The sequence below is a fragment of the Grammomys surdaster genome, unplaced genomic scaffold (assembly GCF_004785775.1).
Source record: "Grammomys surdaster isolate TR1022 unplaced genomic scaffold, NIH_TR_1.0 265, whole genome shotgun sequence".
Lineage (NCBI taxonomy): Eukaryota > Metazoa > Chordata > Mammalia > Rodentia > Muridae > Grammomys > Grammomys surdaster.
In genome coordinates, this window is record NW_021604706.1 from 1,996,831 (window position 1) to 2,012,935 (window position 16,105).

Sequence of the window (16,105 nt, forward strand, 5' to 3'; positions counted from 1 at the left end):
TAATAAAACTTGCATAGCATTTTTATGCTAAAAACAAAATACTAATATAAACTAAAGAAGGTTAAGATAAATTGGGAAGCACACTATATTCAGAGACTAGAGGGCACAACATGATGAAGATGCTAATGACTCCAGTTGATAATATGCAAAATACAATTCCTATGAAAAGCATAGCAAGATTTTATTTACTTTTCTTTTATTAAATTGTTGAGGCTTTGTATAACTCTCTCTCTGTATACCTCTTAGGCTAGCCTTGAATTCCTGTGTCAGCCTCCTAGCTGTTGGAATTATAAACATGTCTAGCTGCAGAAAGACTCTTTCTAAACTTTATATGACTCTTTCTAAAATTTATATGAAATAAAACTAGAATATCTACCATTTTGAAAAAAGAAGAGGAGGAGGTGGAGGAGAAGGAAGAAGAGGAGGAGAGAGAGGAGAAAGAGGAGGAAGAGGAAGAGGAGAATGAAGACAAGGACGAGGAGGGCAAGGAGGAGGAAGAGGAGGAGGAGGAGGAGGAGGAGGAGGAAACAATCTGTCTCCTGGATGCCAAAACATATTGTGTAACTACAGCTATCATTTTTTGAAAATCAGATACATATATCAATGAGCCACAACAGAATGTTGTGATCCCCAGGTACATGTGCAACTTATTTCTGACAAATAAGCAAAAGTAATTCAATGGAAAACCACAGTCCTTTTATTATACCACAGTGGAACAACTGGATAGCCACAGACAAATAAAACACAACCTTCCATCTCATACAAACATTAACCAAGAGCAGCTCATAGACTTAAATGTAAGGTAAAAGCATTTAAGGAAATAGTAAAGAAGAAAGTTTCAAGAGAGCTTGATGAACTTTTTAGGCATGGAACCAAAGAGATGATCCAAAAAAGACAGATTACAATTCTTCAACATTATGACTTCTGCTCTATGAAAGACTCTACCAAAGGACTTCAATACAAACTACAAGAAAGTGCAAAAAGACTTACAAACCATGTTATCTTACAAGACATTAGTATCTAGAATAAAAATATTTCAAAACTCAACAAAAGCCATTACTCTAATCATAAAGCAAACAAAAGACTTGAACAGCTAGTCATGAAAGAAAAGATGTAATACATAAGCTAGTGTAATAGATGATACAAGCCTTGAATATTATCTTGAATATCAAGATTGTAACATAATAGATAATGTGGAAGAAACATTCAACATTATTAGCCACAAAAGAGATACAAATTAAGACCAACATGAGATAGCACTACACTCCTATTAGAACCGCTAGAGAGAGTACTGGTGAGGATACCAGGAAATGAGAGCCTCACATGCCAATAGTAGCAATTTAAATGTTACAGCCACTCTGGAAAACTGTTTGGCAGTTCCTTAGAAACTTACTCATTAAGTATCTCATCGGTCAATCATGTTCTGGAACCTGTAACTTAGATATATGAATGTCTACATTGATATAAGAACTTAGCCAGAAATGTTCACAGTTGCTTTATTTATAATAATCGTAAACTAGAAACTAACCAAATGTCCTTCAAGGTGTGAACAGTTAAACAGACCCTGATACATTCATGTCAACATGGATCTCAAAGGTATTATGTTGAATGGGAGGAAAAGCCAATCTCAAAAGATCATATGTTATATGATTTGAGCTCTATAATTATCAAAATAAGAAAATTATGGAGACAGGGAATAAATTAGAGGTTACTGGAATTAGGGAACGATAGGAGGTGAGTGTGACATAAAGGATGGAGCTAAGGATATCTTTATTTTGGAACAATTCTATACCTTGAACACAGTGGTATTTACAAAAACCTAGATGTAATAAAATAGTATCAAGCCACACTGATAAACCCACTTCAGCTCCTGGTTGTGATATGGTACAACTAACTATGTAAGATGGGACCACAGGAAACATGCATAATACATACCCTGGACTCTCAGTTCTATAATTTTTCAGAATAAAAAATCATGCTGCATAGCTTTTATGCTCTGAAATATTCTGGCTCATGTATGAAAGATACCTGAGAGCTGTTTCCTTAAATTTGATAATTTAAAAAGAAACTCACATGACATTACCAATGAAGAACAGTGAAACCGAATCTTTTCTAAAACACAAATAGTAGCAAATTTTGATCACCCATGCCCCAAAGACTGATTTTTATTTCTCTATGTTATCAATGGTTGATATGAAAAATTATATGGAGAAGGGATTGAAAAATAAATAGTATTTTAAAAAAGCAGACTCGAAATATTAAAGGAACTGTGAGTTTTCTGCTCAACAGCATTGTTTACTTCTTACCAGCTCCTAGCCTAGTTGAGGCATCAAGCGCCTGTCAGAAATCAGCTCTAGGTAGGACTGTTTTAATGGCCCACTTTTTGAAAAGGTCATGAGGAAGTTACAAAAGTCAACTCTCTACTCTCATTGGAAAATCATCCAATTCTGTTTGTAACACATGTTTTGGGGCTGAAAAATAAAGCAAAGGACTTATAATTTAATCAGGTCATGAATAGTCATGGAACCGAGCAGACAATTCCTGAGGAGCCTGAAACTTTTATACAGTTTAGGGAGATACTTTAAATTACTCGTATAAAATCAAGTACAAATATGATTATTTCCTGAATACATAAAAGCAAGTTTTATGAGGTATGAGAAATAAATTGTAATACACTTCAAAGTTTTCAGAAGCTTCTAATAAGTTATATAGTATTAACATTTCAAAACTCCATGATAAATACAAATATCAGAGAGACTAAGAAAAATATGAAATCTTGTTTATTAGCTGTCTGATAACCAACACTTCTTGCTTGAGAAGTCTTTTTCTGAGAACTCATTATGCCCAGAGGGTAATGTTCTATATGCTTTATGTATAGTTGGCTCACCATATCTGGAAATCCAATCAATCCAAGATTTAAGATATTCCCCAAATTGCTTATGTACTGAGCATATAAACCTTTTCTTCTGTCATAATTCGCAAAACAACATGGCATTACAGTTGTATATATAACATTTATATTTTAGGAAATCTCAAAGGCTTTTCGAGACCATTTAACATATTTGAGATGATGGGCATGGGTTCTGGACAAATAACACCCCACTTTTATAAGAACCTTAAGCATCTGCAAGGTTTATTACCCATAGGTAGTTCAGAAACAACATTTCAAACACCCAATTATATATTCACTCACATATTATGAGACATGTTCTGTAGGTAAAGAAGGGATTAAAGAGGTTACATCATGAGGATGTATCTCACTGGTACAGCACTTGCCTAGCATGCTTGAAGCCTTGAATTCTATCATTAGCATTAATAAAGTCAGATATCTTGCCTTTGTTCTTAGTTATGTGATGGGGTTACAGTTTTTAATGCATCTTTGAAGTCTGTATTTTCTACAATTCCTGGAAACATTAAAAAACAATGAGAGGCCTGGAACCTTTATATAACTTAGAAAGCTGCTTTAAAGTAATCATATAAAATTAAGTATAACTGTGAATGTTTCCTGAATACATAAGTGAATTTTTACAAAAAGAATGAGAAATTAATTATAATAGACTTCAAAGTTTTCAAAAACTCCTCATATAGTATATATAGTATTATAGCTATATAGTGTTATTCAACATAGCTATTATTCATATAACATAGTATTATTATTCATATAGATATGTAGTATTATTCAATATTTTGAAAAGCCTATGATGAATATAAATATCAAGAGTTTCTGAGGAAATTACAAAATTGCTTATTACCTAGCTAACAATATACAAGATGAGCACCCCTACTTCAAAAATCTGAAATCTGACATAAAGTAGCTTCACAGGTCACTGAATGCAAAGACTCTCAGGGTCATGCAGGGTACACAGGGTCAATTGCCTATTTTGTCCTTGTGCTGCTACAAAGAACAAAGAAAGTACCATCTGATATCTCAAGGTGAAAGCCACATAGGTATATTTTCTTTCTTCAGGTCTATATTCCCAAGGATGGACTGTGTTTCTTAAACTAACCCTTAGTATTAAAGCTAGGAAGTTAAAATTTCAAACACTCCAAATTTTATGAGGAAAGCAATTTTTAGCACCACAACCCTTCTTACAGATGGACAGCACATCTTACAGATGGACAAGCCATGGCAAGACTTCCTGGATTCCAATCTTGCCTCATCCTCTCAAGACTCTATGACCTAGGGCAAAATTGTTGCTCTGTGTCTCATTTCTCAACTCTAAAATAGACTGTAGTATCTCCACTATGGGGATGTTGTGAGAACCATCTTAATACATAAGCATGGAAATGCAAATGGCACCTGCAACGCAAGCATTAGTGAAGATCCCGATTGTCACCAAGAAGCCCCTGAATTGATTTTCAAGCTGAGACACACTAGCCCAAAAATGGCATAACTGGCAGTAGCCAAACCCAGGAATCCCTGCCTATCATCACCAATCCCTTCCACCTCGGGTAGAAAAGGCTATTCTCTCAAATCCTGTTTTTTCTCCTCGGAAGTGTTTAGGAGCTTCAACTGTCTTTGGCAGAGGAGGGAAAACAAACTAAAGACCAACAGAGAAAGATACACTGCCACCTTGTGGCTCTTTAGAGAGTGACTCTTCAGGCATTTGCATTACTCAAGTGCCTGGTTGATGGATCATAGTCACCCTGTGCAAACATAAAACTACAGCAGGGGGCCAGAGTAAATTCAGCAACACAGAATGCGGAGGCAGAGTTTAACACTTGGATGTGGAGGGCCCTGGAAGTACTCTGGCATAAGGCTTCATTTCATATTGAGGAAAACTGGAGCTCAAAGACGTGAGGGATCAGACATCCGTCATTGTTGGGCTCTGGGTCTCTGGACTCCTGTTTCAATCAGTGCCTTTTTGACTATATGATGCTGTAGATCACAGTACAGAAGTCAAACAACCTTTATAAAGTTCCTAAGTCTGCGTATGGGGACAGGCACCTGTAATCCCAGTGTTTAGGAAGTAGAGGCAGGAAAAGAAAAAGAGACTCTGGTAAACATCCTTCTGGCCTGACAAAGCTACACACCACAAACAAAAGATGTCATGAGGCTATGACAGATGAGGGTTACATAGACAATACTATCTCTTTTTTTTTTGACCAGAAGCAAGGAGAGGCATGGCATTCAAATTCCTAAGAAAGAAAAACTCTACTTGAGTCTTCTAATTTCTGGCTAAGGAGCTTCTACTTCTGGGCCCAGCTTCCATCACAAAGAGACAGGGAACATTACCAAGGCTACAAGTCTGTTCCCTTTTCCTGTAGCTTTAAGATTTTGAACTCTTCCAGAAAAGTCACTGCCCTAGTCAGAGCCAGCTCATCCTAATTTCCTGTGTATTCTGACTATTTTAATTGTTTTCTTTTTTTAGAATTTAATGACATTTTGTATCCTGTAAAATCTCCACACTCCAAACTTTAATTAAAAAACACACTCCCAAACACACACATTGCTTAAGCCAAAAGAATGAAAACTTTTCACCAGTATAGCCTGCATGGCACATTGAACATTCTCAAGAATAGTGACAACTGACACATTCAGACATGAAATTGATTTGGTTATAAACTGACCTTATATTGAGCCATGACAACATGGGTGTTGTGCCTCCACCAATGACCCACACAGTAAAGAAAACAATGAGCAGTGTGGTTGTGAACATCATCTGGCGGGCATAGGATGCCGTGTCACGGATGGCCAGTGCAAATGCCATCGCTCCTCTTAGGCCTGTGGGGACCAAACAATAAGGTCTTCTGGTGATATGGGGACATAGCCACAACTCCTCAAAATTCACTGCCACATGTGAGGGTAAAAACTCTAGCCACATGCTTTGGGAGGCAGGATGGCTAACCCAGGGAGAAAAACCTTAGAAGTGTATGGTCTTTCACAGAACTCCCAGGATGAGAAAAAACAGCACTATTTGTACAGCACATTCTAGAACACTAGCTACTATTACTATTTAAATGGTTCTCTTGCTATTGAGCTGAAAGAAAAAGAAACATGCATAATAACAAGCTCTCTACGTTTTCTATCCAAATACCACCCAGTATGCTGGCTGAGTATGACTATGTCAAATGCACACTTGTGGAAAACAGGGTGGTATTTTTCTTAGCAAAGGAGGGGCACCTTACCGAATAGTGAAAAGACAGGTTGACCTGAAACAAGGTTTTTAAGACAGGGTCTTATATATCAAAGGCTGACCTCATATTCAGTATTTACTTAAGCATGTTTTAACTCCTGATCCTTTTACCTCCTCCTTCCTAGTCCATGATTACAGATAGGTGCTACCCAGCCCAGATGGTTATATTTTAACCATATCCCAGTTTGCTAAATAAAATTTGTTTTCTTTATAAATACATGGGTATATATACTATTATATATAATACTATATGCATGCATATATATGTGTATATATATATATATATATATATATATATATATATTTACCTGAAAACATCATCATGTGTTGAAAATTCCAGCCAATCTTATGCCTTCTGCCCAAGTTGAGGAAGAAGGAGAGTGGGTAGATATGTGCAGCCCTGCCCAGGAAAATGGCAACCTGGTCATCAGGTGAGGTTAAGGAGCCAACACATTTCCAGAATGACACTTCAAAACACTCTGATTGACCATAAAATTTTAGTAGCTGCCCAGAAAAGCCAGAAAACCTTGATTCACTCTGCAACAATCTCTAAGCAACAAAATGGGAGTCATTTGGTCAACTTTCCCACTTCTTAGTTTATTAATTTCAAGCTTATAAACACATTGTAACCTTTGAACTACACTGAACTGGTATTGGCAGATACCTCAGTTTCTGAAAAAAAAAATCAGCCCAGAAATAATCTAAAGTATCATAGCAGGAGCACGGACTAAAGAAAGCACGCACTACATTGAGTTCTACTGGAAAGAGAATGACAAGACAGAAAAGTAAGTCTAGACTCAAACTGTAGAAACTTTGCTGGGAAAGAGCCAGCAAGCTTCATTCCCAAGCAAACATCAGGGAGTTCAAAGCCCAGCGAACACTGGAAAATTAGAAGTGAAGAAACTGAGTACTCTTACCACAAAGACAGTCACTCATACAAATTAACGCAGAGAGAGTTCTTTGCCTATGTAGCTTTACTGCCCCCCTTGGAAGTGTAAAACGTAGAAAAGGATGAATAGGAAAAAGGGGTTCTACTGTGAAAAGCAAAGAATTCAGGGAAACTGGTCATCTTTTCCTTGCCAAGTTTAAACAGCACCCAACAGAGAGAGCTGCACAATCCCCTGGTCAGAGAAGGAAACTCAGGCAGGAGCCAGCAAACAGAGCTTCCGGCCAGCAAGGCACCAGCTGCAGAAGCCACAGCTGTTTCAGACAGAAGCCAGGGCCAAACTATCTTCTACTTCCTCCAGGGTAAAGTGTAAAGTGTTTTTCTGCCTTTTTTGTTTTTTTTTTCTTTCTCCTTTCCTTGTTTGATTTTGTTTCTAACAAAAGGAAATGGGCAGTGCTTGTAAAGCACATTCTATCTCAAAGGTGAAGGAAAACTCAAGTGGTCAGAAGCCTTTTTGGATTCCCAAAGGATGTGGCTCGCCCAGCCAACAGGCCCTGATCTGTAAACAAGGCCCTCCTCCCACTATCTCTTCCAGGATGCCGTGCAGGAAATACAAATCAGAGCAACATGCCAAGTCTTACTGAAGAAAAACTAAGCCCATGGGAATTAAGCTGTTTCTTAGTGAATGTGTGAGGCCACTCAGTAAGATCATAAGTAGGATTCTGGCACTGTCACTATCTAGCAGCTAAGGAGGGGCAGCCCTACATACACTCTTGCATATGAAGCCAAAATCTCAGAAGAGAAACGCATTCCTTCTAGAAGAGTTAAGGATCCCCATGAGGCCTTAAAAAGCAACAGGGACAAGTCTTAAAAGTCCAGAAGCCTTCAGCTGCTGAGCCACTGCCACATTTCTCCTCTAACCCAAGCATCCAAAGTGGTCCACTTTCCATACACTACATTCCCAAGGGTTGAAGTCAAAGAATTACGTGCTTTATCTTTTCTTCTCCTTTCTCCTCTTTCTTCTTCCTCTTCCCCTCCAATCCTACCAGTTTTTATATCTGTTCTTTTTTTCTTATCTCTTCCTCCTTCCAAACCTCTCTTCCTTCCTGTTTTAGAAAAACAAAGGAGTCTCTCCCAGCGTAATATAAGGAGCAGGGGCAGCTTAGCTAAAAGCATGGTCACTGCCTACACACAAACACACACACATACAAGATCAGTTGTGGGCTAGGGCTACCCAAGCTAGAATCTGCAGCTGAGAGCAAGAAGAGTGGAACCTTCTAGTCACTAGAATCTGGGAGCTGACTCTGTTACAGTTGACACAACAATAGCATATCAACAATAATTCTGCGGACTGACATGGTTATTGACTTTTAGGTCTAATCAGGACAGAGCTCTACAAAACTAATGATTGCCCATCAAACACCAGCTTAGGACAGAAAATGCCAGAAAAAAAAGCTAGTCTTTGAAATCAAATATATTCAGCTTTAGGAAGCTCCCCACCCTTCATCTCCTATCCTGCTGCAAATATACTAAACTAGAATGGACCCAGCTACCCATTCAAATCAGAGTCTTAGTGGTTGTACACCTTTCCCAGCAGAGGTCACTTCTGTCTACAATGTGGAACAGGAAAAGGATACAAAAGCACCGATGATGAAAATGGGGCTGAAAACATGCTTCTGGAAGGTGAACAGTGCCAGGCCCATGTAGGAGAAGATGAAGTTCTCTGCCAGGAAATGTAACACCTCAAAAAGCTGCATGAAGAAGGAAAAAGGAGGCTGTGAACACTGCATGCCTGGCTGCACTCCTACTGCCCAGCTACCTGACAGCCCAGCAGATTCAAGGGCCACTCTTACCTGCTTGCTTCGACTTCGAGATTCTACTGACAGGTTGTTATATGTGTAATGAGCTTGTGTAATCCCACAGAAAAGGACAGCTACAACACCTGTCAAAAAGAGTTTCTAAAAGTCAGTGGCAAAGAAGAGACAAGGAAAAAAATATCTACTGACATGAAATGTATGGCATGTGAGCCTTGTATAACTCGAATTCTCCTTCCCTCCCTCCCTCCTTTAATCTGTCCCTCCCTCTCTTCCTCTCCCTTCCTCTCTTACAGGCCCTGCTGCAGTCCAGCAGTAAACCTACCTGTAAACCCACAGGCTTCAGCCAGGAGAAACGTGCTCCAGGACATCAGGAAAAAAAGCGCTGTCTCCAGCAGGGGGAAGCAGTGCAGCTTAGTAAACTTGGTCACGTCAGCACCAGGTTAAGGATAGCAGCTCTGGGCAGGGGCAGCAGGGACACTTGAGATCCCCATTCTTTTAGCCTGAGAGCCCCCTCTCTGAGGGCCAGCCATTCAATATACCTCCTTGGAGGGTCTTATCTCATTTTTTTAAATGTTAAAATGTTGGGATGGAAGTTGGAGAGCCCAGAACATGCTAGGCTGCTATTCCACCACTGGGCCACATATCCCTGATCAGGTATGTATTTGTTTGTTTGCTTATTTATTTATTTATTTATTTCCTACCTTTCATTTTGAGACAGGGTTTCTCTGTGTAGCCTTGGCTGGCCTGGAACTCAGTGTGCATATCAGATAAGTCCTAAACTCACAGAGATCCACTGGCCTCTACCTCCCAAGTGCTGGAATTAAAGGTGACACAGCCACACCCAGCTCAATTTTCATGTAACATAAATTAAAAATTAAGCTTTCCAGGTAAGAGGATATCTTGTATGAGGTGGTTTTCTTTTACCACATGGGCTCCAGGGATCAAGCTCAAGTCATTAGGCTTGGTGGCAAAAGGCCATACTTATTGCGCCATCTTGCTGGCTCCTGTACTTAATGATTTTAAATTGTGTACTGAGGCAATTTTTATTATATATTTATGTTTTTAAACATAATAACATAAGGAATTAAAAGAAACAGAATTGTGTACTCAAAATGGATCAGTTTTATAGTATATGAATTATTATGATGCTATGAATAAATTTCTTGCTACAGGTTTGACTTGATAGGTTAGTTCTCATAGAGCTGGGAAGGTCTTAGGCAGGCCTGGGAAGACAGGCTCTTCAGGCTCTGATCCCCATGGATCATTAAGGCCTGATCCATGTATGGGACAAAAGAGAAGAAATCTGTAATTTCTGAGACAACAATGAAGTGCTAGGATCTACTTTTAAGAACAACCAGGATCTTCCTCCCACTACTGCCATTCAGTACACCATCAACATAAAAACAAGCCACAAATAAGTTCACTGCGCAATTAAATCCTCAGTACCAAGGTGTTTAAACAAACCTATCTTAATTTGTGCTAGCTGACACAGTAACTACTGGCTATATGTGGTTTCTCAACACTTAAAATGTAGTTAGTTAGGCATAGCTGAGATTTTACAAAGAGCAAAAGACACATATCTCAAAGACTAGAACAAAAACCAAATAACTAAAATCTCACTAATTATTTTTCCACATTATCTATACTGGCTGCATGTAAAATGGATGCAGTGTGTATTACACTCATTAGCACTGCCAATCAAAGAGGGTATTGTGATGGAGGATTCAGCAAATATGTAAAGGGACTGTCAGCTCTTTCCATGTTTTTCTCTTTTTGTTTGCTTATTTGAAACTAAATATTACACCATTCTTTCCCAATGGACCACACAGTAGGAAGTTTAGTAATTCCCACCAGTGGCTCCAGGCTAGTTATGGCTACCTGAACAGCAGACAGCACCAGGATCCCAAAGCTAAAGTGCTGTACAACCAGTGGCCACTGATTACAAGCCTCCTCTGGGTTCCGCAGTCTCTTCATCCCCTATGACTGATGTCCCAACTGTGTTATAAGACAGGGGGAGAAGCAGCAGAGGTAAGGATAAAGTAGAGAGTTAAATTCCCCCATTTTAAAATTTTTATTTGGTATATTATATGTTTCATTGATTGTATTTTCCTTCTTTCCTCACATTCTCTTTCGACAGAATTTATTTTACTTATTCTTTAACAATTTCATACATACTAGCAATGTACTTTGATCATATGCACCCCAATCCTCTCCCCCATTTCACTACCTCTTTTTTGAACCTCATAGAGTTCAATATCCCAGAGGTTTTTCCCAGATTCTTACTTAGGGGCCCAATCACTGGGCATGACCCATCTGAGGTAGTACCTCATCTCAAAAGAACAATCAATCTAAGATTCTGATTTGAAAGCAGGAACTGAAAACTTTCTCTTTGAAAACGTAATAGTGTGTGTAGCAAGGCAGGGGCCAAAACATTTTTTAAAAGGATATTAGAGCAGTAACAACACCAGTTACAGCTCCCATGGTAAAAGAGCCACTAAATATACCTAGGAAAATGCCAACTGACTTAAAAAAGGCAGCAGCATCAAACGCGTGAGTATTTAGTCCTGCTGGTTGATAGGCAACAATAGACCTGTAGGAGAGAGGGGGGGGTGTTTAAGACCACACTGGTTTTACACCATGGCACACTGAGCAGGCCCCACCCTTCTTCGCTATTTTAGTTTCCACGGTTCTAGTTACACAAGTTCACCTCAGTCTAAGAATATCAAGTAGGAAATTCCAGAAATCAACAATGTATAAGTTCTAAATTGTATACTCTTCTAAATAGCATAATGAAGCTTCACATTATCTGGCTGAATCTGCTGATGACATGAATCGTTGCATTGTCTAATATAGCCATACAGTATATGCTACTTTACTACTAGTCCCTTAGAAACAATGCATTGAGTTATCAAACTGCAGCACTTATGTTCAAACAACCTTTATTTTGCTTGAGAATGTTTCCATGGACAAAGAGTAATGTTGCTGAAATTTTGGATCTGCCAAAGAGAAGCCATAAAGTGTTACATATGAGTGAAAAGATGAAAATACAATTAAGCGTAACTTTTAACAATTAAAACACATTATTATAATTGTTCTACTTTATTATTAGTTATTGCTACTTGTCTAATATATGCGCTGAAGTTTATCATAGGTATGTATTTACTTGTATATATGTATCGATGGATGCATGTATATATGGGAATATCGTAAACAGGGTTCAGTATCATCTATGACTTCAGACATTCAGCAGCACTCTTAAACTGTATCCCTAGAGGATAAAGAGGCTCACTGTAATGGAAAATATCAATAAACATATAGTTTCCCATGCACTGCCCAGAGAAAATACATTTAATTTAAGCTACAGCCACCATGCTATGCTGGTGTCAGCATCCTGAATGCTGCTGAGGGACAGAGCCAGAACCATTAGTCAGCCCCCCTCCCTCCGTAGAAATAATTACTTACGAGGATAGTACAATGGCAACCGCATCATTCAGGACACTCTCTCCAAACAGAAGAGCATAAAGATCCACATCTGCATGCAGCTCATTAAATATTGCCAGCACAGTCACTGAAATGTACACCCAAAGCACAGAAATTAGTTTTGGTTTCTGCTCTTAAACCACTGGTTCCAGATTTATACCAGCTATTTTATATATTAAGTGGGACAAGGTGACCTGGTAGCCAGCAAATGAGTCAAAGACAAATGATTTGCCTGCTGGGAGGGAAAATGGTAAACCTAGATGAAGTTTGATGTAGTCACTGAGTCTGATGATCCCTGCACCTGAGTATACTGCAGCCTCCCCTATGCCCTCCATACACCAAAAATACCTTATATAGAGTCGGGGGTTGGGGGCACTTATATGATTTGTCTCTTTTTGTGAGTTAACAAATGTTAAAAGACAGACCCCTATGTTCCCAAAACCGAGCACCAAGTCAGGAAACAGAAGAGTGTGATCAAGGCTTTGTCCATGCAAATTAGCTGTAATTATACTTGTTAGCAGATACAGAACTAAGAAAAGGTCTCTTATATCCCTTTATAGACTGGCCTGGGACTCACAATCCTCCTGCCTTACTCCTTTGTTGGGATTACAGACAAGCATCACCATGCTCAGTCCATAATTACACTTCTCTTAGTATTTATATTTCTGAAGTTTTTAAGACGATTCTCTGGATCAGTAGTTCTCCAACTTTTAACCTCTAAACTCCTTTATATTCTAAAACCTATGCATCCAATGCTGATATTTATTTTATTCACTAAAGCAGATAGATCAGTATATGTACATTTAAAGTAACAATGACCTTTTACTCACTAACATGAAATATTTTAATAAAAACTACACTTTATAAAATAAAAACCTGAAAAGAAGACATTGTTGTACATTTTTATAAATCTCTTCAAACTCTTAGATTAACAGAAGGCAGATACTTCTCACAGTTGTCCAGTTGTCTCTATATCTAAGGGATAGATAATATCATATTCTTGTGCAACCTCTAGAAAACCCCACTGTACACGAGAGAAAGAAGAGAGGAAAAAGGACAAATAATGTATTGATGTTATTATGAACATCACTTTTTGACCTGATGCCCGTGAAAGGGTTCTTGGCACCCCCAAGTACTTCCAGAGCACGCACACCGTGATTTACTGCTAGAGCATGGTTTCTCAACTTTAGTTTTACTGGTGTTTGAAACCGGATAATGGCTTTCCTGTGGGAGCTGACCTGTGTACCTCAAGATGGTTACCCATATTCCTGGCCTCCATCACCAGGAGAGGATAGAGAAGAAGGCCAGACACAACCATCCAGCTTACCTCCATAAGGCAATGAAGATACCACTGAAACTCAAAGGAGTACGATAGAAACATGAAGGTCCTAGATGCCCAGCTGGGACAGAAGTCATGGTACCAGGCCACTGGTAAGATTCAAGATAAATACCTATTTTTGTTTAAGCCACTATCAGCCAGGTTTTTCTGGTTGGTATATGTAGCCAAAAGCACCACTATTTATGGAATTAGAACACCAAATCAAATGTTTAGTGTATTAAGTATAAGCAAGTCAATTTTCTTACCAGCAACCAATTCAAGAATTTGCCAGTCCCCTTCATTCAAAATAACCACTGTGTGAATTTTATAGTGACCTTTTCCCCCTTTCTTTACAGTTTAGTCACGCATCCTCTGGCACTATCATTTTATTCTACACATTTTAAAGGAAATAAAACTTAAAAAAAAAAAACCTTCACCCTGCCAGGCTTCCCCTCCATCCCCTTCTGTGAGCTCTTTTCTAAGGAACCTCAGGATTTAGTTCTTGATTTAACAACATTCCAGGCCTGGAACATACAGTTCTTTTGTAATGCCTATCAATCATTTTTTATTTTCTTATTTGTTTGCTTTTGTTTTTTGAGATAGTGTTTTGTTTTTTATTATTGTTTTTGGTTGTTTTGGGGGTTTTGTTTTGTTTGTTTTGTTTTTATTTGTTTGTATAACAGCAATGGCTATCCTGGAACTCACTCTGTAGACCAGGATGGTCTCAAACTCACAGAGATCTGCCTGCCTCTGCCTCCTGAGTCCTGGGATTCAAGGTGTATGCCACCACTACATGGCCTGTGTAGACCTGGCTAACCTTGAACTCACAGAAAGCCACCTGCCCCTGTCTCCCACAGCAGGCTGCCTATCACTTTCTTAATTTCCCTTAGCATCTTTTGGAATCTGATCCCTTGGGAGGGACCCATTTTCCTAGTCTGACCTCTCCATCGTAGCTTTCATGTCCAAAGAGTTAATTTCATTTTCCTTATGTTTACATGAACTTCATCTTGTGTTGCTTATACTTAATTAAGGTGTGTCATGGGTAGTGTGTAGGTTCCTTTTTCTGGGCACAACGTTAAATGAGAGTGTCCTCCACAGGATCATGTATTTAAATACTTCTTAGAAAGCTGGTGGTGCTGTTTGGGGGAGGTTATTGGTACCCTTAGGAGGTGCAACCTTGCTGAAGGAAGTATGTAACTGAGGGCTGCAAGCTTTGAGTGTGTGCAGGCTTGTCTCACTTCCATTGTCTACCTCTCCCTCTTCCCCATCTGTCTATTTCCTGTGTATAAATAAAAAATGTGAAAGAAAATGTGATTATCCAGTTTCCTGCTCCTGCTACTATGCTATACATCCCCCACTCTCAATGGACACGATCAGTCTATAATCGTACACTAAAATAAACTCTGTCTTCTTTATATTACCTTTGGCCATGGAATTTTATCACAGCAACTATAAAAAAAAACTAATAAATCTGCTTGTATCTGGAACTGTTAAATATAACAACTTCCCCAATACTTTCTGAGATCCACTGACTCTAGCATTGTCTATCCCATCCCAAATAGAATTTAATCTGTCCTCTTCTTTTAATGCCCTGACAACCAAAGTCAATAGTCTTAGCAGTTCCTCTTTGGGATATGAGTCAATCCTTCCGTTGATATTTTCTGGGCATTTCTTTTTTTTTAAGTATTATTAGTTGGGTGTAGTATTGCATGCCTTTAATCCCTGCACTTGAGAGGCAGAGTAGGGTGGACCTCTGTGGGTTAGACATCAATCCGGTCTGCATAACATTTGAACATTGAAAGTCCCTCTCAGTTTTAAATGTCACTGTAGATACAATTCTGGAATATAAGTTTCTTTGAAAAATGTAGAAATACATGTCTTCATTTTAATCCCAGGAATAGGAATATGAGGCTGCTTCAGACTGACCACAGCAGCAGACTATGTGCTAGGCCTTGTGCCCTAGCAGAGACATGCATGGTTTTGCCAACTGCAGGTAGTTTCTGCGATTGTGTGGCATTTGGAACTCTGGAAACGTTTTAGAGGGTATATAAATGCTAGACCCCCAGTAGGCAGGGTTAGTAGTTAGTGGTCATTGGGTGGGGGGAATGATTGCAGTTTGTTAGTTGTGCTCAGAGAAGAAACAAGAAGAAAGAAATTTGATTGTGGGATCAATCTCTATCTTTCTCTCCCCTCTATCCTTCTTTCTCTATCTAGTGATAGGGGTGAAACTGGGGGAGGGGATAAAGGGTGGGATAAAAGAACCCTCAAAGTAGCAAAGACCAGCTAAAAGCAAAGAATAAACAAGAAGAATTAGATTCAGAGATATTTCTCTCTCCTCTCTCTCCTTCTTTCCTTCCTAATTAGAGATAGGGGGTGAAACTGGGGGAGGGAGGGATAAAGGGTGGGAAACAGAAGAATCCACAAAGCAGCAAAGTTCAGCTGCACGTTGTCATATAGTCTAACAACA

At 38.9% G+C, this 16,105-nt stretch overlaps 1 protein-coding gene across 1 annotated transcript in view; it reads right to left on the reverse strand.

Annotated features, from left to right (window-relative positions):
- Positions 1–16,105, reverse strand: part of Slc9a7 (solute carrier family 9 member A7) — a 73,307-nt gene that overhangs the window by 39,027 nt on the left and 18,175 nt on the right. Inside the window, exons 4-10 of the mRNA XM_028776128.1 lie at positions 12,303–12,408; positions 11,289–11,430; positions 9,163–9,268; positions 8,877–8,965; positions 8,661–8,774; positions 6,446–6,557; positions 5,572–5,725 (exon numbers count right to left, since the gene is read on the reverse strand). Of these exons, the coding sequence (XP_028631961.1) occupies positions 5,572–5,725; positions 6,446–6,557; positions 8,661–8,774; positions 8,877–8,965; positions 9,163–9,268; positions 11,289–11,430; positions 12,303–12,408 (823 nt within the window). The remainder of the gene's footprint in view (positions 1–5,571; positions 5,726–6,445; positions 6,558–8,660; positions 8,775–8,876; positions 8,966–9,162; positions 9,269–11,288; positions 11,431–12,302; positions 12,409–16,105) is intronic.